Source organism: Calcarisporiella thermophila, assembly GCF_041956535.1.
Source record: "Calcarisporiella thermophila strain CBS 279.70 unplaced genomic scaffold VTP21scaffold_2, whole genome shotgun sequence".
NCBI lineage: Eukaryota > Fungi > Calcarisporiellomycota > Calcarisporiellomycetes > Calcarisporiellales > Calcarisporiellaceae > Calcarisporiella > Calcarisporiella thermophila.
Window position 1 is genome coordinate 1,483,135 of NW_027192192.1, and position 26,613 is coordinate 1,509,747.

Sequence of the window (26,613 nt, forward strand, 5' to 3'; positions counted from 1 at the left end):
CTTCTATATATACTGGCGCACGCCTACGGTTTTTGTTTACCTTAACTCTCCCTTTGTCCCAAGGAGCCTATCGCTGTTAATATTAACATTAACATTACCATCCAACCTTAATCCAACCCTATTCCCTTCGGCCTCTCTCCTCTTCCGCCTCCGTCTCGTGCTTCCCTCGTCTCCTCTTCTGCCACCACCACCACCAACACCATGCGTATCTCCCTTGCCCTGTTCGCCGTAGCCCTGTCGTCCGCCCTCTCGGCTAGCGCACAGCAGTTCTCCCGGCTCGGCGCCTGCCCCGAGCTTGCCTGCATCTTCCCTCCCTCCTCAGCCGCCTTCGTCCCCGGCGCATACTTCGACCTGCGCGTCGAAGTCCACGCCCCCGGAGAGGGCCCCAACCAGCCCCCCGGCACCGCCAACGGCAACTTCACCGTCACCATCACCGGCGACGACGGCAAGGCGCTCGATGCGAATGAATTCTTCGGCACCCAGGACCCCGCCCTCGAGCAGTGGAACTTCTCGTACCATCCGGTAAGTATTTGTCTGTCCTTGAGCCTCTGGCCTCCGGGATACTCATCCGAGCGGGGGAGCATGTCATTGTCTCATGCTTTGTCTTGCATTTTGCGACGGTAGGACATGGCCGCCTATTGGGCCACCCAGGACGGCACCAAGACGGAGGTCAACGTGAACGTGGCATCCCGCATCTGGCGCAAGGTGTTCCTCCCCAAGGCGGGCGAGTACACGGTGCGCGTGACGTACAACGGCAACACCACCACCGAGGCCAAGTGGGAGGCCAAGAAGCCCGTGTACGAGGGCCGCAAGGCGAAGAACGCCATCTTCTTCATCGGCGATGGCATGAACACCGCCACCCTCACCGCGGCCCGGCTCATCTCGCGCCCCCGCGTCAGCGGCCGGTACCAGCGCCTGCTGACCATCGACCAGATGGACCACCTCGGCCACATCATGACCCACAGCATGGACTCGCTGATCACGGACTCGGCCAACTCCGCCAGCGCCTACCACACCGGCCACAAGACCAACGTCAACGCCCTGGGCGTGTACGCCGACTCGTCCGAGAGCCCCTTCGACGACCCCAAGCACGAGCTGCTCGCGGAGCTGCTCCGCCGCCGCCCCGAGTCCCAGGGTGGCAAGCTGGCCATCGGCATCGTCACCACCGCCGAGGTGCAGGACGCCACCCCCGCCGCCGTGTTCTCGCACGTGCGCCGCCGCGGTGAGAAGGCGGCCATCACCGAGCAGTTTGTGCGCGGCGCGGGCAACTTCACCGAGCCCATCCACGCCGACGTGTACATGGGCGGAGGTGGCAAGTACTTCCACAACAACACCGACGGCAAGTCGCTCAACGGCCAGAACTACTACGACATCTTCCGGAACGAGCTGGGCTACGCCGTGGTGCACGACAAGCACGAGCTCGCCAACTACACCGACTCCAAGCCCCTGCTCGGCATCTTCCACCAGGGCAACATGGACGTGTGGATGGACCGCAACGTGTACCCTGAAAACCTCAAGGGCCAGAAGTCCGACCCCCGCGGCAACGGCCAGGACGCCGTCAACCAGCCCAACCTAGGGGACATGGCGCTCAAGGCGCTCGAGGTGCTCAAGAAGCGCAGCGGCGACAACGGCTTCTTCCTCATGGTCGAGGCGGCCAGCGTCGACAAGATGATGCACCACATGGACTTTGACCGCGGGCTCGCCGAGGCCCTCGAGCTCGACTCCACCGTCAACAAGACCATCAACTGGCTCCGCGAGAACAAGGAGCTCGACGACACCCTCATCGTCGTCACCGCCGACCACGCCCACTCGTTCGACGTGTTCGGCAGCGTGGACACCCAGTACTTCAACTCGCTCCCCGACTCCGACGACAGCCAGCAGCAGGCCATGAAGCGCCGCGCCGTGGGCGTGTATGAGTTCAGCGGCTGGCCCGACTACGTGGACGCCGACGGCGACGGCTTCCCCGACAACTGGCGTCCCCGCTTTACCCTCGCCGCCGGCCCCAACAACTTCCCCACCCACAACGAAGACTACCAGCTCAGCGAGAAGCAGCGTGTGGCCGCCGTGATGGGTGAGGGCGCCAACGCCAAGAACTTCATCGCCAACCCCAAGGACGACCCCCACGGTCTGCACTTCCAGGGCGATATTCCCACCCACGAAGGCGACTCCGTGCACACCCTGCAGGACGTGCCGGTGTTCTCCAGGGGACCCGGCTCCGAGCTCTTCTCCCGCCCCGTCATCGACAACACCGAGGTGTACTTTGCCTTTGCCAACGCGCTTGGCGTGGCCGACTTGACCAGCGTGTCAAAGCAGGCCCCCAAGAAGGAAAAGCCCGCCGAGAAGAAGGAGGAGGAGAAGAAGGAGGAACCCACCGCTTCCAATGTCGTGCGTCGTTTCCTTAGCGGATCGCGCCTGTTCTCCTTCGGCATCTAAAACACAACGGGACTCTCTATATTGGACATTTTTTTTCTATATTACCCCTAAAAATCTAATCTTTCCACCTTCATCCAAAAATAAATCCGTGCTTATTTATTTTTCTCTAGATATCCTGCTCTCTTTTCTTGTTCTTTTCTTTAGTTCTGTTTGTAAAGGATTAATAGTTCTTTGATGTAATAAAGGCCTTAATACACTTTTTTCACCATCTTCAGCCCAATCAATGACTTCCAATGAGTTTAGCACAATCAAAGGCAACTGCTACTGGCATGCTTAATAGGATACAAGGGAAACTCAGGAAAAAACCAATTTAGTCGACTTATTATGAGTTATTACTATTAGATAGTATGGATATGATAATCTACTTCATTCTACGGTAACAAATAACCGCGAACTATCTTTTTGTTTTTTTGCGCCTAAATAAAGTTGGTCTTTTTCCACCCCCTCTTGGACTCACCCTTCTTCTCTTCAGTACATCCCTTATTCCTGTCAAGGATATGTCGACATTATAATCCATCTTGAGGCTTTTCTTGGCGTCAGGAACGCTCTTATACAGGCCAGCTTTGAAGTTTCGAACAAGAGCCTTTTCCTGCCTCTCTGAAAGTATGCGTGGGCGACCCGAAGTTGGATTGGGAACTTGGGGTGCGTACAAGTTTCGATATTTATTCACGGAGCCGGTGCTGACCCCAAGTGTTCGCGAGATTTTTCTACTGGATAAACCTTCCTTACTTAAGGTGGCGATCCTAGATGTGACTCCTTCTGGAAGTTTCCTCATTAAGTGTGACGAGCGAGTGTCGGTACAAAAGAGAGCAGCAGAATGCAAAGAATATATTCTAATAAATATAAAGATGAAGGCTCGAATTATTTTTAATGATAATAAAAAATGTATTCAATTCATCGAGCGAGGGCAGAAATAGCTATAGCAAGAGAATGACTTTAGGCGCTCAAAATCTTTACAAAAATGTCAACTGCGAATTCTCTAGTGAAACATAATGCAGGGGTAAAGTTAAAAGTATAACGCCCTTTATTACACTTCTATATGAGGAAGAGAAGATTTTTATGCAAATGTCTGAACAATGGCCGTGCGCAAGTATGCGATCACATAAACTTTATATGAATTGAATTGAACGTAGTTTGAAAGGGAAGAAAAACTTGTTTACGAGAGTTTTTTCAATCCAACTGGTGACATGTGCAAACTTTTATCTCATAATATGCAGTTAAAAAAACAAGAACAGACAACACAAACTGAACAGCGCAAAAGAAGGAGAGACGCAAAACTACAAAGTGGAAGGAGTGGATTTGAACAGAGAAGAATAAAGAGAATGAAATGGTGAACTAATGAATGGAGGTGTGAATAAAGAAACTAAAAGAGACAAGTACATTCATAGTGGGGGGGGGGGGGTGAGAGTGACATGATATGAAAATGAAATATGCATTGATTGTTGAATAAAGAAAACTATCAAGAAAGTAGAGAAGAATAGAGTATCATGTTGGAGAAATTTCTACATGGTTGCCTCTAGTGAGCGCATCACTTCGTCCAGCTGATGGTGGGACATGGAGGCGAGGATGGTGGATCGGAAGGCTGGAACGTTGTTTACACGCGGAGCCGCATCGGCAAGTGGGACGGGTGAATGCCCCTTTTCGTGCCTGACATGCATTTGGCGCATTGGATTTCTACGCGGCACCGGGGGCGGTGGCAGAGGCTGAGATGGGGGAGGGGGTTGAGATGGAGTATTTGCTGCTGTGTACCGCACCGGAGAGGGCTGGTGAATTCGGCCCCACTCCTCATCCGCAGGGGAGTGGCTCAAAGCGGGGGCAGGGGGGCTGCGTCGGCGCCTTGTCGCGACCTCGGGTGGATCTTCCAGATGGTTAGGCTGCTGCGGTTGCCGTGGACCTTCTCGCATAGGGGGGTGCCTCTTGGGTTCCATTTCCCTCTCGACAGCTCCTTTCTTCAACGAGTGCTTTGGCTCATCCATGTGCATGCTCGCCACTTGGAACCGCGCAGGCGGAACCTGGAGAGCAGACATCATGTCCTCGACACTTCCACTATGGGCGATATTCATGGCCACCTCGGGATGCGGTGCGTGCTTCATGGGCTTAGTGGCATGCGCAGGCATGGCCAGGGTGTTGCGGGCTGCTGATTGGGAGAGGGGAGGAGCATGCGGGCGTTCATAGTTCATGTTGGTCATGCGCCTATCCTCGGATCCGTGTCTTGGTCTCGATGGATGGCTGCCACCGGCAGCGCCCTCCAATCTCATGAGCGAGGTCGCGTAGTGGTGGCTCGGCTTCTCGGGATGCGATGGCGAGCGCTTTCTGAGCATTGGGTTTTGCTGCAGCCTCTGGGTTGACGGCTGCATCATAGAGTGCCGTTCCATGCCCCGGTCTATCAGAGGCACTCGGTTGTCCACAGGTTGCGGGGGCGGCCGCTTGGGTACGAGCTCAGGGATGCGCCTTGGCTCCTGGAACACCACGATGGGCCGACCGTCACGCATCACCGTGCCTCCGCTCCAGAGAGCCTCTTTATCGTAGTGGGAGGCCGGGCGGTCGAGTACGCTGGAATCTCTGGCTTGGGAGTTGAGCACGGCCATCCGATGCGCTGAGCTTCTCTGGCCCCTCAGATGAGGGGGGGAGAGTGCGTGGCGGGAAAGAGCGATGGAGGCCGTGCTGGTGTTCCTGTTCACAAAGGGCAGTGGGTGGTGTTCCATCTCCTCCCTATGTGGCTGATGCAGCTGCGAGTGTTGCTGTCGCAGCGCTCCAACCGACACCGACTTGCGAATAGAGCTCCTGTTCCAAAAGTGGGCGTCGCCGATTACCTCCACCACGGAATCCCTGGGATTCTCGTGGCCAAAGACCTCAGCGTACGCAATGGCGGCAAAATCCTCCTCATCCATCTCAGACCCCTTCTTACCCAGCCCACCTGCCCCCACAAACCACTTTCCAGATACTGTGCGGGCAACGTTGTGCTTGATTTTGGTGAGTCGCTGCTGGAAATCGTGCCATCGTTCGCTCTCCTCCGGGGGAGGCGGGCTGGTGAGACTCTCGTCCCTTACTGCAAGCGGTACCGTTTTGATATGACATGTGGCCGAGACCAATCGAGGCGCTGAAATCTCCTTTGCTGCCATGGTCCGGCGTCGAGGACCGGCCGCTAAGCTATCCGGCACCTCAAGAGGATTTTCACTCTGTATATTTAACATGTCAAAGGCAGCTCCTAGGGGCTCGCGCCGTTGCGCATGCTCAGAGCTGGGGGTTTCGGGGGTGTTTTCATGAGACGTGGAGGTGGACGATGTCCCATTGGAGGCGATGCTTGCACTGCGAGAGCCAGAGCAGTGAAGCGAGAAAACGGCATCGATGTCGAGGGGAGAGAAGGTTGGCAGTCGCGGGAGCGCGTGAGAAAATGAAGAGGAGCGGCGCCGAGCAGCTCGAGACACCTCGACATCGTCTTCTCCTTCATCGTCTGCCTCTTGCTCAACCTCCTCTACCAAGGGTTTTTCAATTTCACCCGCCTCTTCGTTATTGACGCTGAGAAGAGAATCGACACTGGATGTGGTTGAATGGAATGAGCTTTCTCTCATATCGAGAGGAGTGGGAGCCCGAGCGGCTCGCACAGGTCGTTCGGACGAAGCAGCGGAGGCCGAGGATCCCGATCGGGCCCGTGTGGTTATGCCACCGCTATGGTTTGTACCGGCGGATTTGAGGCTATCTCTTGTGTGTCTACTATGTTCGCTGCCAACGCTTTTCCGGCTTGATAAGGGCGCAATTTTTGCAAGAGGAATATTGTCGGAATCGCTCTCGTGTTGGCTGGGTTCCGGTGCGGGCTCTACCGCCTTCGAAGTAGAGGCAACAACAGACTCTCTTGGCGAAGTGGTTTCCATCGAGGAGTCGGCAGTCGGGATCTAACAATAAGTCAAGGAGAAGTGTAAATCCTCTTCGAATGGTGTGATAACCTAGGCCTGCGGTCATATCTATACTTACGGGAGAATCCCTACAGTATTCATCAAGTACACACTCGACCCCTTTGCATCTCAATGTTTGTCTGCCGTCCCGCTGTGCAGAGGATCTCCGCCGCCTGCCTCCAACGGACGCATAGCTTGGCCGTTTCCCCATCAGGCCATATCCCTCCAGCATTAGGGACGAGGCGGACGACTTGCGAACAGAGGTGCGCCAGAGAGAAAAGAACTTTCTACGGCTTATCTTGGCGGTCGATCCTCGCCGCACGCGTAGGGTCGTAAACACCCGGTAGCGCGGGCGCAGGAGGGAGAGGGCGGCACGGGTGGGGCTAGGGCGCGTGTGGGTGACGGCGTTGGTCCACATGGCTACCTGCCGACGCGGCTTCCCTCTCTTCAGAGAGGAGAGGTGTGATGGCATTTTAGCAAGCAATAGCTCCAGTCTTTGACAAAGGAGAGAAGATAAACCTCGGGGCGGGTTTGACTATGATACAAGGGCTCTCTGCCTTTCGCGTTTAAGCTTGGGGAACCGCAACAGAGCAAGGAGAGCAAAGATAGAGCGAGGGAGGGTTGGAAAAAGAACAAGAGAGCAGCAGAGAAGAAGGAGCAGGAGAAGAAGAGAAAGGAGTTGGAGTCATAGAACACAAGGAGGAAGAACAAGCGTAGGGGAAGATGTTTGAGGAAGAGGGTGAGCGGTAACAATCACACAAGCAGGCACGGAGCGGCAAAGGTGAGACAAAGGGAGCACAGAACCCCTTTCCCAGTACATTTCACTGGCCATAAAACCCATATCTCCGCGGCCAACGCGAAATGCAGCAATAGTTACATCCCATCGAATCCGTGTAACTCTGCTCCACCGCTCAATGGGAATGCGACTTTGACAGCTTTTTTGGATGCAATCGAAGCGATGATGTCAGCACCTCTTCCTCGCTCAATAAATCGGCGATGAAGATCGTCCGGGATGTCGAGCCCGGTGGATTGTGCACGCATCTGCTCAATCCAAGACATTAGGGGTGCGGATGAGTTGGGCGCTGAGCCGCTTGGCTCTTCAATAGCTGCACAAAGTTTCTAAACTAAGCTCATGGTCCGTTGGGATGAAACAATTCTAAAAAAAAAGCCTTCCCCATTAGTAGAAAGGAGGCGACCTAATAGGTAGTAAAACCTCTGTAGCCATATTAATGTCTCCATAGAAGGTTGTGAAAACCAAACACCATGGTCATGATATCACTGTTTAATAATAATAAAGAGTAAAGAAGGCAAAAAAAAAAGGCTAAATATAGTCATAAAAGCTGAAAAAAGAATTAATCTCTCTACTAAGAGTCTTTGGTCTAATAAAAAAAACATTAAGGAAAATGAAACCTTTTTTTACGCATAGAGCTTAGAGAGCCATACTCGAGGGTTGGCTCGTGTGTGTCCTCTATTTGTAAGAGAGAATTGGCATCAACCATTTCTCGATCTTTTCCAGGTCCTCTCCCTTCCTGGCCGCATAGTCCTCCACCTGATCTCGCCCGATCTTTCCAACCGCAAAGTACTTGGCCTGTGGATTAGCAAAGTATAAGCCACTCACCGAGGCCGCAGGGAACATGGCGAGCGATTCGGTGAGCTCGATCCCGGTTGTCTCCTTGATGTCGCACAAATTCCACATGGTGATCTTTTCGAGGTGATCTGGCTGGGTGGGATATCCAGGTGCTGGGCGAATCGACTTTAGTAATGGAATTGAGGGCGGCGGCAGGCGAAACGGGATCGCAGCGACACAAGGGTGGGAATACAATTCAATAAAATGGTTGGGCGCACAAATTAGTAAACAAAACCAAATCAGACGGCATAGCCTTAATGGAATGGTTACATACCCTGTATTTGACGGCCAAAAGATCCTCGACGCTCAACTGTTCATCCGGAGCGAAGCCCCAGTACTCCTTGCGCACGTCCTCGTGCAAGGCCTCGGCCATGGCCTCGGCCAGACGGTCGGCTATGGCCTTCACCATGATCGAATTGTAGTCATCGCCGTCCTTTTCATACTGCGCACACAGCTCTTCACACCCAAACCCGGCACTGCACGCAAACAGTCCAATGTAGTCGGGGATGCCCGTTTCGCGCGGGGCAATGAAGTCCGACAAGCAATGGTACGGCTCCTTGGAGTCCTTCTCGGATTGCTGGCGAAGCCCGTAAAATGTGGAGATCACCTCGGTGCGAGATTCGTCCGCGTACACCTCAATGTCGTCTCCGACGCTGTTGGCAGGGTAGAAGGCCAAGACGCCGCGGGCTTGGAGCAGATCTTGGTCGATAATTTTGTGCAACAGCTCTTGCGCGTCATCGTACACGCGCTTGGCCTCGGCGCCCACTTTTTCGTCCTGGAAGATCTTCATCCCACGGTTCTGGTAGGCGGGGCGAAGCTGCCAGATCTGGAAGAACGGCCACCAGTCGATGCGTTCGGCACACTTCTTGAGAGAGTACTTGTCGAATACCTAAGAACAACAAATAGGGGGAAAGAGAGAGACGGAGAAAGGGAGAGATCAGGGATGCGCACAAAAAAATTAGGGAGGAATGAAACATGGCCTCGAATATTCTACCTTCATGCCTAGGAACGTCGGCTTGACGGGCTTGGGCTCATTGGCCCAGTTGATCTTCATTCCGTTCTCTCTCGCTACCTGGATGCTCACATACTTTTTCTCCCGGATGGAATCGTAGTGATCCTCCCTGATTTCCTCGTACTCGTCCGCCACGTCCTCAGCGAATTGCTCCTTCACCTTCTCGTCCAGCAAGCTCGACACCACCACTACGGAGCGTGACGCATCGAGAACATGGACGGTCGGCTGCGAATACTTGGGTGCCACTTTCACGGCCGTATGAGTTTTGGAAGTGGTGGCACCGCCAATAAGAAGCGGCGTGGACATCCCCGACTTCTCCATCTCCGACGCAACATGGATCATCTCGTCGAGCGACGGCGTAATCAGCCCGGAGAGGCCAATGATGTTCGCACGCTCCTTGATGGCCACCTCGAGAATCTTCTCGCAAGGGACCATCACCCCGAGATCAATAACTTTGTAGTTGTTGCAGCCGAGAACAACGCCCACGATGTTTTTGCCGATATCATGGACATCCCCTACAAGGTCAACATTTACAAAGTTAGCGCGTTTTCCTAAGGAAAATCAAGAGAACTTCTCAATCTTTTACCCTTGACGGTTGCCAACACGACGGTCCCGTTGTAGGCTGGTTCGCCCGAGTCTAACGCGCCAGATTTAGCCAAATTCTCAAGGCGCTCTTGCTCCATGAAGGGAATCAGGTGATTCACCGCTTTTTTCATCGTGCGAGCCGACTTAATGACCTGTGGCAAGAACATTTTCCCTGAAAATGGCCATTTATGTGAATCTAAGGGTGAATAACAACCCAGATGCAGAAGGAGATGGAAACATACCGGCACCAAAGAGGTCCCCCACCACACTCATTCCATTCATAAGTGGACCCTCGATAACGTTCAGGGGTCTTGGGTATTTCTCCTTATTCAAACGCGCCTCCTCAGTATCTTCCACCACGTACTTCTCGATACCCTTCACAAGGGCATGCTTCAATCGCTCCTCAACGGTGCCCTTGCGCCATTCTTCCTCTGACGTGTCGTCTTTCTTTCCAGCCTTCCCGTGCTGCTTCGCGTACTCAAGCAGCTTCTCGGTCACCTCAGGGTCACGATTCCAGACTGCATCCTCACATAGCTGCAGGAGGTCTTTGGGAATCTCGTCGTAAACAGTAAGAAAACCTGCATTCACAATGCCCATATCCATGCCAGCCTTGATAGCGTGGAAAAGGAACACGCTGTGCATTGCCTCACGCACTTTATCCATCCCACGGAATGAAAAGCTGAGATTCGATACACCGCCGCTCACCTGATGAATAGATATAGAAGAGATTTAGCACACATGGGTATCAAACCATTTTTCAGGTACATATTGACAGCCTGTTTACCTTTGCGTGTGGGCAACCCTTCTTGATTTCCCGAGTGGCGTTGATGAATTCAACACCATAGTTATTGTGCTCCTCCATCCCGGTACAAATGGTCAGGATATTGGGGTCGAAAATGATGTCATGCGGGTCGAAGCCGATCTTCTCGGTAAGAAGTTTATAAGAGCGATGGCATATCTCAAACTTTCGTGAGCACACATCAGCCTGGCCAGTTTCGTCAAACTATAGGGCAAAGAACGAACGGATTGGTGTGGACACAGGAAATTGTCTAGAAAAAAATACTCACGGCCATCACTACAACCGCTGCACCAAATCTCTTGACAACTCGAGCCTTATTCAAGAAATCCTCCTCGCCCTCTTTCAACGAGATGGAGTTCACAATGCACTTGCCCTGGCTGCATTTGAGGCCCGCGGTGACGACTTCAAAGTTGGACGAGTCAATCATCAGAGGTATGCGCGACACATCCGGATCCGACGCGAGCAAGTTGAGGAATGTGGTCATGGCTTGCTTTCCGTCAAGCATACCCTCGTCCATGTTGATGTCCATCACTTGCGCTCCATTTTCAACCTGCGATTTGGCAATGGTCAGCGCCTCTTCAAACTCGCCCTTCAGCACATGTTTTGCGAATTTGCGCGAACCCGCCACATTGCACCGCTCGCCCACGTTGACAAAATTGATAGAACCATCGATCTTGAGCGGCTCCAGACCAGAGAGCATCATGCAGTCCGGGATCTTAGGGCGCTGCCGTGGTTTGTATTTGGAACATGCCTCGGAAATTGCTTTGATATGCGCAGGTGTAGTTCCACAGCATCCACCCAAAATATTCACCAGGCCTTCCTTGGCAAACTCCTCCACTGCTGCAGCCATCATTTCGGGGGTCTCGTCGTACTCGCCAAAGGCATTCGGTAGGCCGGCATTAGGGTATACGATCACAAACGAATCGGTTGCCCTGCTAATGTCCTGTACAAAAGGTCTCATCTGCGAAGCTCCAAGAGCGCAGTTCAGCCCAAGTGCGACGGGACGTGCGTGTCGAAGAGAGATGATAAAGGCTTCACCGGTCTGCCCGGAGAGGGTTCGTCCCGATTGATCGACGATAGTGCCTGAGATGAAAATAGGAATCCGTTGGCCTATCTCCTCGAAAAGTAAGTCCAGTGCATAGACGGCAGCCTTGGCGTTGAGGGTGTCGAAGATGGTCTCAACGAGGAAGATGTCGGCACCGCCGTCAAGTAGACCCTGGGCTTGCTCTTTATATGCCTCAACCAGCTCATCAAAAGTAACCTAAGGGGAGGAAAAGCCATAAGTCTTAGGAAAACACGGAGCGAGGCAAAGCCCGATATTTACATTACGATAGGCAGGGTTCTCCACTGATGGAGAAATAGAGCAAGTTCGATTGGTAGGCCCCATAGCACCCAGCACAAAACGTTTTCGGCTCGGATCTCTCAACATCATCTATTGCGTGCATCCATTAGATTCTGAACATAGTACAACCAGAAGATAAAGCTTTCTCGCTTACTTCATGGCATGCCTCTTTGGCGATTCGTGCAGCAGCCTTGTTCAGTTCATAAGAGTAATCCTCTAGCGCATAATCAGCCTGCGCAATTCTTGTGCTGCTAAAAGTGTTGGTCTCGATCATATCAGAACCGGCCTCCAAGTATTGTATATGGATTTTCTTGATTGCCTCGGGCTGGGTAAGAACCAAGACATCGTTGTTGCCACGGAGATTTTTAGCGTGGGACTTGAAAAGATCCCCTACGAGCAAAGAGATATGGTAAAGGCTACCCGAATAGAGTGCAAGTCATGGCGGGGAGAAAATACCTCGAAAATCTTCTTCTGTGAACTTGAAGCTTTGGATAACCGTCCCCATGCCTCCGTCTAATTGAAGAGCAGTTAGTCAAATGCAGTTCGGGAATCTCGGGAGAATCCGAAAAAGAATAGGTACCAATGAACATGATGCGCTCCTGGAGCGCGTTCTCCAGGTACCGCTCAACCTCCTGGGGTTGCAAATCAATAGGGTCGGTAACCATCATCTTCTCGATGGTCGAGTAGAATGAGAACGCAGCGAAAAAGTGTTGAGCAAGTCACACCACGTTTACTCAGACTGGCTCTAGATTCTGAGAGAGTATTTGCTCACGCTAACGTTATCAATTTTTTTGTTTTCAGCTCAACAAATGAAAATTTGTCTTATCAAGATTGCATCCATGCAGAAATTGTCAGAATATATATTATTAGCCCATGGTAGAGAAGAAGGAGGAGGCGATTAACTATATGCAGCTTAAAAAAAAGGGGGAGTATAGCAATGAAAAGGAGAAAGAAAAACATATTTCATATCTTGGAAGAAATATCAAACACAATGATAATTAACAGAAAGAGAAAAAAAATAGAGATATCAGCAGAAGCCAGAAGCAGTTTCAGTGAATTAACAAGAATAAATTATAAAGAGATACAGCTCATGCACATAAAGGCTGGGTATCAACTTCCATTTCCTCCATCTCTCTTCCTCTCTCCTCTTCCCCTTGGCCCTCTACTGGTTGATTGTCTCTATTCTCAGAAGCATTGCCCGTATTCTCGACACCAGCGGCCGATTCCGGTCCTAAAATCACCGCCCACCGTGCTACGAAAGACCTTACATCTTTAGAAGCATCTTGAGAGAGATAGCTCACCACCTCCTCCAAGGCCTTATTCTCTTCATCCTTGCGATTCTCCATCAGCACCGCTATGGAGCGCGCGACAGATATCCTAACATTAACCACGGGGTCCCTTGCGAGGCGGAACAACCGCGGTAAGAACCAGGATCCAAAATCCCATGCGAGAGAAGAGGTTGAGTAAGAATAGTGCCTAGTGATCTCGGCCCAAATCTGTACAAAGACGACGCGTGAGCGGTAAGAGTCCGCGCTCAAGAAATCGTCAAGTTTGGAGAGTATGATTTCAAGAGGCGGAGTTGGGGGCGCTGACTCAGCGTTAGAGTCGACTTTGGAGGTAGAGTCGACGGGAACATGTCTAAGTGCATTTTCTAAAATATTGGGGAACTTGTTTTTTCCCAAGAAGAATCAAAAATGAATATCAAGCTAACCGGTAGGGAGGACAAGACACTTACACATTTAACCCCGGACTCCCTGACACTGGATACTTCGTCCATACAAGCACGCAGAATCAACGGCAGCAAATGTTCAATAATCTCTTCTATACCATATAGATTACAGAGCGAGCCGATCTGACTAACAAAGAGACACCGTTGCCGCCAATTTGTCGTTACACTCTCCCATACATCCTTAAGCAACGGGAGATATTCACAGCGAGTTGCTAGAGGAAGACATTCAATGAAAGAGGCAAGGCCCTCGAGTACTCCTTGCTTAACCTATATAGGAATCTTTAATTAAGACACCACAATTCTGCATATATAAAACCCCGGCCAATCTTTACATCGTCCACATCCATTAGGTAAAGGGCAAAGATAGAAACAAGGTCATGGTCTGCGTTCTCCGGGCCTATAATTCTCGCTATTTCATGAAGAGAATAGGCCAATGTTCTCCTAACTCTAAACTATTTAGACCCAAAAATGGCCGGAAAAGTAAAGCGAATAAATTAGTACGCATGAAAGAGCAGAGGCAAACTCAAGCAGGCCCTCTATTCACCTGATGGTCCCGTGCTAATATCAGATAGGCCTCGCGAAGTTCCTCCCACCGATCTATTCCCATGGTCAATACAACTGCTGGAAAATTGTAGGCGCACGTCGATGCACGATCTGGCTCCAGTTTTATTATTTTTCCGGCGTCTTCTCCGCTGGGGGTAACAAGCGACAAGAAAAACTGAACCAGTGCATCTGGAACCATGGATTCATTCAGGAAATTTGCAAAGAGCTCGCCAATAATTGTTCCAAGCGCGTTGCGCACGCTACGGCTAACATCATCGCGGAATAACTCGATTGCCTGAACGGCCATCTCTGATTTGAGATTTGAGGGAAGATGAGAGAGTAAATGTGGTAATGAAGTGACTGCCGAACGGCGCACGTGCCAAATACTATCATGTGCAAATTGGGTGTATAACGGAATCTATTATCCAAAATAGACGGAAAGAATTTTTTTAGGAATTAAAATACAAAACCATCATATAAATAAATATTGACCAGCTTTGACACCACGATATCTTGAGGCACAACGTCCGCCAAGCTGCCCACGGTGGTTGCAGCTTCCTGAAGTTTAGATATTTGGGTATCCAATATTAATAAACATCTTGGAGGTCTGAGAGAACCGAGAAACTACTAACTCTTCTTGCATAGTGATCTTGATCATTAGCCCTACTTTCCAAGAGGGGTATAAACAGCCCGGTGCATTTGTCTGCCCCCAGAATAGGAGCTAAAGATGATATTACCTAATACAGAGAAAAAAAGCACAGGTAAATAAGTGGGAGATTCCGAGCATCTATGAATAATAAGTGCATACTGAAAGCATGATAATTCTACACAATGCAGCCTCTGCCCCTCCCGAGTCTATATCTGGTGTTTCATCCCCCTGCCTATATAACCCCATCACTATTCCCTCGAACACTTCATTATCAATGATGTCCTCCGGAAGATTTGTTGCCATGGTTACGATCGCCTGCGTCGTCTGGCTAACAATCGTTGAATTTTGGCTTTGAAGAAGATTAATTAGGATAGGAGCAAACGCCTGGGGTGGGATGTGGGCCCGTGGTTTGTCCTGTTCTGAGCGCTCAGAAGATCCCGAATCCAACGACTTTGCAGATGCTGAAGGTTGATCTGCTAACTCGGTCGAGGGTTTCAATGCCACCGCCTCAGTGTTGGTTCGATTGGCGTATCGAGACAGCCGAGAATAATCGGGTGGCGCTTTCTTGAATAAGAAGAATGAGAAAAGATGAGCGTTCACTGTGCACTTTAGTAGAGGTTGAATCAATTTACTTCGAGATAGAATAGAAGAATTTCCTCGAGAACAGACGACAAAGTTTCCCTTACGCCCTCCTCTGGAATAGCGAGACTTAATTAAAAATACATGATATTATAATTTCATTATCCTCTTACCCGGATCTTCTGCAAGCGTCTTCAAAACAGGAATCCCCCGCTCTACAGCATCATGTAGATCCATTTCTCGGAGTAGAGATGGCAATTCCTTTGCAAGGAAATTTCTGTCAAAATATAAAAACACAACTGTCAAGCATATAGAGCCGAAATGAATTCTACTGAAATTCACCTGTGAAAAAGGAAACTGCTTTCCGTCAAGGCCTCCATTTTTTTCGCTGGAGGAAGGGGCCGATCAGCCAGAAATTCGCCCTCTTCACCCAATAAAACTGCCTCCGGGGTCGTATCTTTAGTAAGATGGATTAGATGTCGGGCAAGATTCTAATCATCAAGTGCACATAAATTACCAGAAGATTCAATCGCCATAGCTTCCAATAGTGCATCAGAGCTTAGGTCATCAATACTAAGTGGCATATCATTTTGTAGAGCATTCTCTGGGGATTTGGTGAGTTCGCCGTTATGAGCAGATGTCGGCTCCTCCTCCTCCATCGCAAGATCGCTGAAATCAAACCCAAGATCTATAGACACAACACATGAGCAATGGAGCAAATTACAATCACGGCCATAGAATGTCCAGATCGAAGATTTGAAATTTCCTCGAAGAGAACTTTATCGGGTTCTCTCTCTCTCCCCAATCATTCCAGTAAAATCCACCAAACACAGCCGAGATAACTTGCCTGCCATTGACAAACACTGTTATATATTTTTCCCAAACAACCAACTGAGACAGGAGATGTGCATCCAATTTGAAGTAGAATAAAGCTAGCTGTAAAAGTTGTAGTTGTGGATAAGGACGTGATACTTCAATTTTGCGTTCAAATGCTTTCGTCATTATGCTTCCGTCATCGATAAATCATTCGATACCGATCATTTAAGGAATCTATGGCCTGTGCGCTCTACCAAAACGTTGGGTCTATCTTTTTCACACTCCCTAACCACAAAAAAAGGAATAGAGGGGCATTTAAAGATTGGAAGTGAAATTTTTAATTGAAATTATAACATTCCCAGTCAATAGATTTAGTCCATTCGAGACCAACCGGTGACATTGAGAGAAGGCTGCATTGGAACCAGAATCCCACGTCTCTAATATGAGCGGACCCCCTCCGGAGCGCAATACGGCAAGTAGTGTCGGAGATAGCAATCGGGAACGTCCCCACAATTTCCTCTCCTCGCTTCCCCCCATACAATCTCATCTCAGCATTAGCCAATCTTCCCTCGCGCGCTTTTCAGCCCCTCTTGCTTCCAACCCAGACCGTAAGCATGTGCTTCGCTATGATGCTCCTTGGCCGATGTACGGACTTGACTGGTGCAAGCGTTCGGGAGAACGGGATGCGTGGAGGATTGCAGTTGGGAGTCTTGTGGAAGAGAGCGTGAACAAGGTAGCATAGATTCGGCTTCTTTCCATTAGTTCATTTTAGCCCTTGTTTATCATTCATATGTCTTCCATCCACACTATGATGGGGTACCCTAAACGCGCTAATACTTTCTCACTTAGTTGAAAGTCGTGTCTCTGCCAGAGTACCTTAGCAATGGCGGAATGGAAGATTCATCGATAAGACCACGATCCGATCTGGTGACCATTGCCGAGACAGATCACATTTATCCCGCTACGAAGATTTTATGGGAGCCAAGCTTCAGGGTAATTATTTAATGGTCGTGGATTCTGCCGGTAGCATTCAAACACACTCTTTTCGGCTTTAGTATGGGAGCGGCTCCGACCTCATTGCTACATCCTCAGACTGTCTACGCCTGTATGAGCTGCACTCTGAATCGAGGCCAGACTCCAACGGCAGCATCCACGCCCGCGCAGCGAGCGGGTACCCAAGCTCTCAGCAGAAGCTGACTCTAAAGACGGCTTTGAAGAGTGTAAATACTGGCAGTCGTTCTCCACTTTCCAGGTCATACGTCTAAGCGGAACTTCTTTCTCTTTTCTATCTTGTGCAATAGACGAAGTCAGAGTTCGCAGCCCCGCTAACCTCCTTCGATTGGAGCGAAGTCGATCCAACTCTGATAGTCACTGGAAGCATTGACACAACATGCACTATATGGAACGTGGAAACGCAACAACCAAAGACGCAGCTGTTAGCGCACCTCAAAGAGGTGTATGATGTCGCCTTCATGCCTCGCGACCCACACGCGTTTTTGAGCACAGGTGCGGATGGTACAGTGCGACTATTTGATATTCGGTCAGTGTTGCTTCCGGGCCATGCCTTAAATATTCACTCGTCATCCTTTAGTAAGGATACTAACTAAATCCATTCTAGTTCCCTCGAGAACTCTTCCATCTTGTATGGCAATCCACCGCCGGACCATTCTACACTTCAATCCGGGGGAAGTAACACCAGTGCTATACCCACTGCGTCACTTCTTCGCCTCGCCATCAATCGCCATGATTCAAATCTCCTGGCCACATTCCATGTAACCTCGCGCTCCATCCTCATTCTCGATATTCGTATGGGGAAAGTGCTTGCCGAGCTGCAAGGACATGGAGCACCTGTCAATTGCGTGAGCTGGGCACCTCATTTACGGCAGCTACTAGTATCTGGCGGTAACGTGCACCACTAAGCATTATTTTTCTTCTACCCATTCACTCCTTAATCAAATCAATATAGGAGACGATTCACAAGTCCTCGTCTGGGACATCCACGACCAAACTCCAGCTCCTAATGCACCAAGTGTCAAGCTCTACCATCCAATACTTGCGTACACGGCGGACGCGGAAGTCAGCCAATTGTGTTGGAGCGTGGCCATTCCAGACTGGATCGTGGTCGGCTTCGGTAGAAGTATGCAGGCCCTAAAAATTTAGAAAACGTAGAAATTCGGATAAGCTCAGCCCTACACCGCTTGCACCCTATTCTTCGACCGATTTCTATTTTTTTTTAAATTAAAAACTTATGTATTTATGTCTGTCTTTACTCCTTTTTTTTTCTCGCAGAACATATATTTGTTTTTCTCTATTTCCTTCCATTTTATTTGCCATTGTTTGTTTCTCCCTACTCTAGCCACTTGCAATTGAATGTTAGCTCAAGACTCTTTATACACGCCATTGGGCTAGATTGCCCGTAGACCCACAAACGTTCCTTTGGAAACATAAATACTTGTGGGGCCATCTGCATCCAGTACGAATTCTTACGATTGCATCTCTTCTGTAGGAGAGATAGACAGAAAACTAAAAAATCTTCGAGGCCTTGGTCTGAGATGCAGACGATGTCAAGCCAAACTTAGGATAGATAGGCGAGGTTGGTCTATAACGATCACTGCTCAGGACAGGAGAGAGGCAGGTAATAAATGGGGAACAGCTATGCGACACATCACAGTTTAGCAAAGAAAAAAGGGGCACAGCAAGGCATCGACTTGTTTTTTCCAGCTCAACTCAACTTCTTTTTCTTTGTTTTCCTCAATGCATATTTCAACGATAAAGAAAAATTCGTTAACAAGAACAGAAAAGACAAAAAGGGACACCTAATATACCATACATTTCAAAGAGAAAAGGAGACTAAAAGATCATAACAAAAGTGACTTGATGGGCTATATCAACTTACTTCAGAACAGAATAGATTCATACAATAATAAATGAACTGGAGTTTAGGCTGCGATCTCCTGTTCGCCAGCGTGCTCACTCTCGCTGCCGGTCTTTTCATCGGCAGCGAAGTCCGATCGTGCAATCTTGATCATCAACTCGCGACCCTCAACACTGGTACCGCGAAGGTTGTCGAGGGCACGCTTCTGCTCCTCCTCCGAAGCAAGCTGCACAAAGCCAAAGCCTTTGCTGCGTCCAGTGGTGCGGCGGTGCACAACGCGAGCAGACGTGACGGAGTAGTCATTGAAGATGTTGCGTAGGCCGTCGTCGTCAAGGGAGAATGGAAGATTGCCGACAAAGAGCGTGGTCTTTGAGGGCTCATGCTCGGACTCGTCAATGCGGGCGGGGCGTGCACTGCCGCGACCACGTCCACGGCCACGACCACGGAACCGACGGCCACGTCCGCGATGCGTTGCTGGGAATTCCTCATCCGCACCCTCCTCTGCCGGTTGCTCATCTGAGTTGCCGTTGGGGGTGGTCTCATTCGCTGCCGCGTTGGCGGGGGGTCCACTCTTGCTCCTTGAGAAGCGTCGCGGGCCAGTCCAGCTTCCACCGCGTCCACTGCGACCGCCACGTCCGCGTCCGCGACCGCGACCACCAAATCGACCTCCACGTCCACGGCGAGGGCCTTCGTTGGGGGTGACACCCTCGGGCTTAGGACGGGCGATTTCGACATTAATCTCGCGACTATCGAGCTCCTTCTTGTTAAGGTCATTCACCGCCTTCTCAGCCTCCTCATAGGTATCGAAGGCGACGAAGCCGTAGCCCAACGAGCGGCTTCCACGGGAGATAACAGTAGCCTGGAGACTAGGTTGAGAAATAAGCATTAATCATAAGATGACATGAAAGCCTGGATCGGAAAATGAGGGGAGAATATTAATAATGAAGATGAAAACCTACACTTTGCCAGCTGAAGAGAAAAACTTGGCCAACTCCTCCTCAGTTGTCTGGAACGAAAGATTACCGACGAAAACCTTGTGACCAATGTCATCTTCCAAGGGATTCTCCACGTCATTCGCGACCGGCGAGACTTGTTCCTGAGCTTTGGCTTCGTGTTCCGTCATGATGGTCGACGTTTAAAAAATGGACAGATGGGCCTTAATCAATGAGATTATAGAAAAAAATAAAAACATTGATTAGCATCAGAAAATAAAATCGACGCGTTATAATAAAATAAAAAAAGATGATGATGATCGTGGAGATCCCAAAAAAGAGGGTGGTCATGCACATCATCTCTAGCCGAGATGAGAAGATAAAATAGCAAAAAAAGGATGGATGGATGTATACTTACTGTGTTTCTTGGTGGACAGAAAATGGATACTAGGGTGTTGCAAAGAGAAAGCGCTACTCGCTTGATTTGAATGGATAATGCGTTGGATTGGAGTTAAAAAAAAAAGGGGGGGGAAGAGGGGAAGAGATGGCAGGGAAAATTACAACTCAGAATCACGTGTTCACTTTCAACTCTATTCCACTTTTACAGAAAAGCTCCTGCGTTTCAGCCGAGTTTCTAACCAAAAGTTTCTTTCCACCCAGCGGCTAGAAAGCGAAGATTTTCAAGATTCCAACTCAAAAGTAAATTAGCAATGGGCTTAAAAAATAGCGTTATATTGAGTCAAGTCACGAGTTCCTCTATTAGTACTCTAGGTACATTAAATAAATAAATAGGCCATTGGAGCAGTATTTCTATTCATCTCTAGCTTCACATTCCTTTGCCCAGTTCTTTGGTATCTGGCTTTCAACCGCTCGTTTAAACGCACTCAATGTGCATAGCGATGTATCGCCATTTGGATGATGCTGACCTCCATTCTTGCACTCCGGTACCTGTACAACCTGGTCGTTGTAACGCACGCGCACATAGTATTGATCTTCTTCCTTCGACCATAAGCCTCGCCACCAGCTATCAGTCGGCCGCGGTTGGGCACGGAAGAGCTCAATAAGAATGACACTATTAAACGGAGGAAATTTATTATCGAAGCCGCCAAGCGTAGTCAAGAGTGGGCCGACGGTTCTAAATGTTTTTGTTTTGTATTAACAGATGAAAAGAAAGAAAAAGTTGAAGGGTGAAGGAGAAGGCGCGAGATAGAGAGGAGAAAAAGATAAAGAAATATTAGCCTATTATCATCAATTCAGAATAAAAGGCTGTGTTTACGTGTCATGCCCGGAATAGATTGCTAGCTTCAATTTCTTCGTGCTTTCGTCGTCTCTAACTTTGTCCTCGATTCTACCAGTAATTTCTCCAAGAAGACGGCCAATCCCTAGGCGCCGCATTTCCTGGCTCTGGGTAAAGCCATAGAACCACTCAATCGTGTTTACGATATGCAAATCCTCTATAACATCTTCGAGCTCTTGAGGAATTGGAATACCGTTTGCTTTGGCTGCAACAGCGCTGTCCAAGAGTCCGGATGCAGAAGGATGACTGTCAAGTCGTATCTCCCCTAAGCCCAGTCCACTCAATTTCTTACTCACTTCCTGTAATCGTTTTTCCGTTATCTCCACCGCCGCTCGGTAGAATTGTTCCGTCAAATCTTTGAGTCGAGCACAGTTTCTGTTAATGTAGAGATTCTCATCGAATGCATTTCGCGTATACACTTCAAGGACGAAATCTTTTGGACGCGTGCCAGCTGGATACAATCCATCGGCCAGATGCTGCACACTCTCTAGGGTCCGCACGAAATCAGTGCTACGGATAAAGAGGGTTTCTGGCCCATCGAGGGACGTATCTAAAAATTTCAACCTACAAAATAAAAGTTGGAGCATAGACAACATCGGGAAGTAGAGGCTATGTTTAACTTGTCCACGTAAATCTCGCGGAGCCTTGTGCCAAGCTTTGTCATCGATGAGCGTCCTATGTCGGTGAGCTGTCCAAGAAAGCTATTTATACATAGTTATTGAACCAAGCCTATAATACATTAAAACACTACATATAGACTCACCAATCGCCATCTTTCATTCGTCTTCCGTCAGGACCTAGCACCATCCTTTTATAGCTAAAAGATTCTAAGCCCATTTTGTTGCTTGAAGAATCGCTCAAATGTTCTGTACGAATGACATCGCGCTGAATAATCGCTTGGAATTCTTTTGCAGCATGGCATAGATTCCAAACAGGAGTAATCTTGTCTTCCAGGCGTTTTCTAACAGGAGTTCTCTCACCTAAACCAAAGAACTATGAGTCAGAATGATTTGTGCAGCAATTTCAAGGAAAGTACCGTGGCGATGCACAATCTGCAAAAAGACAAGTTGTAAATCGGGCGGATACAAGGCCTTGATCGAATCCTCATCTGCTGGAGGGAATGGTGCGGTAAATTTCATTGCTTACAATTTCAAATATCGTTTCCTCGAAACAAAAAAACTCCACAGCAGATTAAGCACAGATATTCTCTGTGACTTGCGGCTGACAATCGAGAAATTCACATCTCTCAGTAGAATTCATCATATCTTTAAATATCTATAGTACCCGAGAGTGTTGTCCACTTGAGCTAATATCTGTTGCTCTTTCTTGAAGTTGAACAGAGCTAAAACATATCCATAGCAGTTGAGATAAATGTAAAAGACCCATTGTACATTTAGATCAAGTCTTTAATAGATATGCCATATCCATGAACTTACTAGACTCGTATATATATATATATTTGTAGATGGTACTCAGTCACGGTATGTGCTAAAGGGCCAAGCTTCTCCGATACTGCGCAGATTGAAAGATATTGGAACGAATATATATGAAAAAACATAATTGTTGGTTCCTTTTAGTATTAGATATACACAATATTGGTTACGTGATTATACTTACGTTCAATCCGCAAAAGAAAAAATCAAATACTAAAGAATTATTGTGGAATTAAGCGTTATTTTCTCTCATTTCAAATTTTCGGCTAGAAATCTGTTTAACTATCGCATAGTGTGGTTTGACAGCAATACGAGATCTTAGTTGAGCAGGTCGCTGATCCAATTCTGATTCACTGTAAATGCTGCAAAAATTTAATTTTAAGAGAGTAATTAATTTGGAAATAGACATTGACTCTTAAGAAAATTTAACTATGCCCCCAAAGAGAGCTCGTTCATTAGAAAAGGAAAAAGGTATATAATGTTGTGATGCTTTTGATTTTGAATAAATCATATGCATTTCATTTTTAGAGGGAAGTACGACCGCAATTACTCAAAAACAGAAAAGAGGGAAGAAGCCAGGTCCTGAACAAGGTGATGAATCTATGCTATCACCTGGTGAATGTTCTGCCCAATTACCACAGGAGGAACAGTCTTATTTTGGCTCGGCAGTATCACTTATTCCTTCTTCAATAATGACACCGACTCGACCTCAAAATCAAACATTTTGTCTCCCTGAGTTGGATGAAAGATATTACTCAGATATAAATGTTTTAGCACGTAATTATTATTTATATTGCCAATAGGTTCTTTTTTTTTAAAATAGTTCCATGTCCATAACATATAGCACCTTTCAATGATGGAAAACTCTGGCAAGACTATATTCGGCACATCACCGGGTGGCATTATCCTCATACACGCAAAACTACCAAGGACAAACTTGAACAACAGTAAGAAAAGATTCAGCAACTAATGCATATACCGTTGATTTTTTAAACATTCCACTAGATATTTCAAGGCAACTTTGACAATGGCAGCAGAAAACATTTTCCGTCACAGTTTTTTAGTACATTGGCCTTCGGATTGTATTCGTGATTCCAACCTGAGGACAGCTGTGGAGGGTTTCTTCACACAAAATTCTAGTCAACTTTCTTTTACAAAAGATTCCAAAATTCTCGGTCTCGATTGTCGATACATATTTCAATGGCTCATATGGGGCAAAGAAAAGGAAGAAATATTGGTCGCTTTTGAAGAATATTTTCAGGTAGATTTCACAAAATTAACCCCAGCTTACTAGATCGTTTACAGTTTATATAACTTCCATTCCATTTTTAGGATCTCCCGGACAAGGAAAGACATGAAGCACTCAATATCCAAAATACAGACCCTATAGCAACTGCAGAAAATTGGAGACAGTGCATACAAACACACAATCGCCCTACCGAATTTGTTTCTCCGCTTTTAGTTTCAGTGGGAATCAAAGCACTTGCAAGAAATAGAGCAACTGTAGAGCAGGATTTCGGAGGATTAGTTCTTGAACCTCTCATAGGAGCACCGCTTCATGAAGCAAATATCCCAAATTTTTTTTCACAGAGAGAATTCAGATTTCCAGTGATTGAAGATTGGGCTCCTATAATAGACTTTGCCTGTGGGGTGCAAATGGAATACTATAATATTCCAGTATTGATCGTAGAAGTTGAGACGTCGAAAGAATATTCGGCTTCTGCTCACAAAAACACTCGAAAAATGGCAAAGTTGCTGCGTCACTCGCTAGAGAAGATGGCAACGAGAGTCCCTGATGGTGCTATCGAAGAACTCAGAGCATATGGTCTACTTCTCTCCACGAATGGTGGATATGAATTTGTTGGGATGAAACCATTACAAGAGCGCCAGGGAATGAATGGGTCGCATTTTAACTTCTGTCTCTTCGAGCAGCTACTAGAGGGTAGTCTAGCCAGCTATATACATTCAGCCAACATAGATCATATTATCAAGATCAGTAGCTTCCTTCTTGGACCTGTCAGAGAAGCAATGGTCACGGTCCAAAAGCTTATGCATAAACGAGGTCCAATAACTATGGGTACTCAAAGATTTATATTTGCATTTTTTACTGGACACATTAGCTTACGACTTAACTTGTGATTATTTGGTACCAGATCGCTTTCCTCCTCCTCAAATGCAGTTGGAATCCCGTCCTGGAGGTTCGAAATTTACCCCATCGAAGAAAGGAAAAGATACAAGAGGTGGTAAAAGAATTGAGGAAGCAGAAACTTGTGGCAGCGGAAGTGAAAAACAGTCTATAACTGATATATCTATATCTATGTTATCTCTTTTACAAAAATGTGGTTACCACCATATCGATACTATACACAAGGTAAGATTTAGCTTTTTTTATTTTGTGGTTACCTAAGATAAATCATAATAACCAAATATCTATTTCACTAAAAGAGTGATCATACACGCGTGTTCCATGTAGTCCATAGAGAAAAGTCATTCGCATTTGTAGTTAAGCTTGGAAAAGGTCAAGAAATTTCCTTACTTCAAAAGCTCCAGGTACTTAATTTTTATTGTTCCAGCTCTTCGCATCGCTACACTGACTTGCTTTTTAGGACCTACCAAATATTGTGCGGCTTTACAATACTTTATTGCTTAATGATTGCTATGGCATGATCTTAGATAAAGTGGAGATTTACGGCAGAGATTTTCTTGAGGTACTGGTTTTACCGGTTTTTACTTTTTATCCTGCTTTTAATCTTTTTTTATTCTCTTTGTTCAAGCTTACTGGAGAAAGATTTACGAAAGCTTTATTTTCTGCACTGAATTCCCTACACACTCGCGGTATTATTCATCATGATATTAAACCAAACAATATCGGATATAGTAAAGAGCAGAAGCGGTATTTTAACAGTTTTTTCAACACAATTATTTTATCCTAATTGCTTTATTTATCTTCTTCGATAGCTGGGCTTTACTTGATTTCAATCTTGCTGAGGAAATCCATGATAAGCAAACACAAAGTGGTGCTGGAACCGAGACTTTTATTGCACCCGAAGTTGAACGACACGAGCCTCATGGGTTCCCAGCTGATATATATAGTGCTGGCAGAACTCTTCAAGAATTAAATCTACTTTCGAAACTGAGTGAGTATTTTTTTTCAATATTCTATATGTTTTCCATTAAACAGATTTGATTTTTCTAGGTGAAATTGGAAAGCGCATGCTCAGTGATGACCCTAAAATACGTCCCACAGCATCTGAAGTGCTAGAGTATTTAGAAATGGAAAAGCAAGCTCGGCGACTACCTACTCCAGAAGATCAAATAGTAGCGAATTAAAATTCGAATGCTATATATGCTTCCTGTAACTGATTTCGATTTTCAATGATTTACTCAACCTATACTCTCCATTATACCTTTAAAGTTGCTTCATTTTGCTTCATGCTCTGTACAGCAAACTAACTTTCATATTTTTTATGCTTGATATCGTGCAACACAACACATCAAATTGCTTATTATACTTGTGTTCAACTTCTCTAAATTTATAGCAAATGTCAATAGCGTTGAATATCAAGCCAATAAAGTATTATGCGAAATATACGATTCCCTTGGAGCAAGAAACAAAGGAAAATGAAACCAGTTGATATAATAAACGCTTTATCCATTAAATCATGCTTCGCATAAAATCTAAAAATATTAAAAAACATATTCGAAGCCAAATTAAAAATTACTGTAAGCTATGAAATCTGAGGGAGATGTAATATTGGGCTTTGAATAATTCCTTTAAAGCCTAACTTTCCAGTAGATAGAATAATATGCAAGCGGCTCTATTAATAAACGGTAGTGGAGCTACGCTTATATGTTGATTCAACCGTTATCTCAGTTATTGTAAAAGTTTAGGGAGTTATTAAATGGAACTACTCGATTTATTCAGAGTAGGATCGTTCTCCGAATTATAGCAACCCCTCTCTAATGAGCTTACGTAGATTTAATGAAGTAAAATTGTCTTGCTTTTGACATTGTAAAGTTATCGTTGGAAAATCTGTTTAATGAAAATGAAAAATATAGTGTGCGGTGG

The 26,613-nt window shown here is 47.3% G+C and overlaps 9 protein-coding genes across 9 annotated transcripts; 4 read left to right on the forward strand and 5 right to left on the reverse strand.

The window, feature by feature from the left end:
- Positions 1–201: 201 nt before the first annotated feature.
- On the forward strand, positions 202–2,433 carry VTP21DRAFT_4736 (uncharacterized protein; the record flags this gene model as incomplete). The annotated part of the gene is made up of 2 exons (XM_069395180.1): positions 202–522; positions 625–2,433. 2 exons carry the CDS (start codon positions 202–204, stop codon positions 2,431–2,433), a joined length of 2,130 nt encoding a protein of 709 aa, XP_069256344.1.
- A 1,502-nt stretch (positions 2,434–3,935) lies between these two features.
- On the reverse strand, positions 3,936–7,385 carry VTP21DRAFT_4737 (uncharacterized protein; the record flags this gene model as incomplete). Its single annotated transcript, XM_069395181.1, has 3 exons — positions 3,936–6,326; positions 6,406–6,820; positions 7,204–7,385. The coding sequence occupies 3 exons, from the start codon at positions 7,383–7,385 to the stop codon at positions 3,936–3,938; spliced, it is 2,988 nt and encodes a 995-aa protein (XP_069256345.1).
- A 409-nt stretch (positions 7,386–7,794) lies between these two features.
- VTP21DRAFT_4738 (uncharacterized protein) lies at positions 7,795–12,359 on the reverse strand (the record flags this gene model as incomplete). The annotated part of the gene is made up of 11 exons (XM_069395182.1): positions 7,795–8,079; positions 8,228–8,842; positions 8,948–9,480; positions 9,552–9,722; positions 9,793–10,255; positions 10,335–10,553; positions 10,618–11,610; positions 11,674–11,781; positions 11,846–12,081; positions 12,148–12,204; positions 12,272–12,359. 11 exons carry the CDS (start codon positions 12,357–12,359, stop codon positions 7,795–7,797), a joined length of 3,768 nt encoding a protein of 1,255 aa, XP_069256346.1.
- Positions 12,360–12,779: 420 nt separating this feature from the next.
- Positions 12,780–16,045, reverse strand: VTP21DRAFT_4739 (uncharacterized protein; the record flags this gene model as incomplete). The annotated part of the gene is made up of 12 exons (XM_069395183.1): positions 12,780–13,358; positions 13,427–13,687; positions 13,753–13,872; positions 13,965–14,381; positions 14,456–14,521; positions 14,596–14,700; positions 14,772–15,176; positions 15,245–15,306; positions 15,365–15,468; positions 15,534–15,648; positions 15,709–15,879; positions 16,039–16,045. The coding sequence occupies 12 exons, from the start codon at positions 16,043–16,045 to the stop codon at positions 12,780–12,782; spliced, it is 2,412 nt and encodes an 803-aa protein (XP_069256347.1).
- A 404-nt stretch (positions 16,046–16,449) lies between these two features.
- On the forward strand, positions 16,450–18,167 carry VTP21DRAFT_4740 (uncharacterized protein; the record flags this gene model as incomplete). The annotated part of the gene is made up of 6 exons (XM_069395185.1): positions 16,450–16,740; positions 16,857–17,000; positions 17,063–17,227; positions 17,309–17,547; positions 17,626–17,909; positions 17,974–18,167. The coding sequence occupies 6 exons, from the start codon at positions 16,450–16,452 to the stop codon at positions 18,165–18,167; spliced, it is 1,317 nt and encodes a 438-aa protein (XP_069256348.1).
- A 482-nt stretch (positions 18,168–18,649) lies between these two features.
- VTP21DRAFT_4741 (uncharacterized protein) lies at positions 18,650–18,938 on the forward strand (the record flags this gene model as incomplete). The annotated part of the gene is made up of 2 exons (XM_069395186.1): positions 18,650–18,790; positions 18,849–18,938. 2 exons carry the CDS (start codon positions 18,650–18,652, stop codon positions 18,936–18,938), a joined length of 231 nt encoding a protein of 76 aa, XP_069256349.1.
- Positions 18,939–18,946: 8 nt separating this feature from the next.
- Positions 18,947–20,005, reverse strand: VTP21DRAFT_4742 (uncharacterized protein; the record flags this gene model as incomplete). Its single annotated transcript, XM_069395187.1, has 2 exons — positions 18,947–19,748; positions 19,842–20,005. The coding sequence occupies 2 exons, from the start codon at positions 20,003–20,005 to the stop codon at positions 18,947–18,949; spliced, it is 966 nt and encodes a 321-aa protein (XP_069256350.1).
- A 619-nt stretch (positions 20,006–20,624) lies between these two features.
- On the reverse strand, positions 20,625–22,250 carry VTP21DRAFT_4743 (uncharacterized protein; the record flags this gene model as incomplete). The annotated part of the gene is made up of 5 exons (XM_069395188.1): positions 20,625–20,949; positions 21,091–21,675; positions 21,732–21,812; positions 21,875–22,091; positions 22,148–22,250. 5 exons carry the CDS (start codon positions 22,248–22,250, stop codon positions 20,625–20,627), a joined length of 1,311 nt encoding a protein of 436 aa, XP_069256351.1.
- A 725-nt stretch (positions 22,251–22,975) lies between these two features.
- VTP21DRAFT_4744 (uncharacterized protein) lies at positions 22,976–25,874 on the forward strand (the record flags this gene model as incomplete). The annotated part of the gene is made up of 11 exons (XM_069395189.1): positions 22,976–23,015; positions 23,073–23,321; positions 23,389–23,491; positions 23,550–23,805; positions 23,877–24,621; positions 24,698–24,915; positions 24,990–25,094; positions 25,151–25,252; positions 25,319–25,437; positions 25,503–25,681; positions 25,741–25,874. 11 exons carry the CDS (start codon positions 22,976–22,978, stop codon positions 25,872–25,874), a joined length of 2,250 nt encoding a protein of 749 aa, XP_069256352.1.
- Between the last annotated feature and the right edge of the window lie 739 nt (positions 25,875–26,613).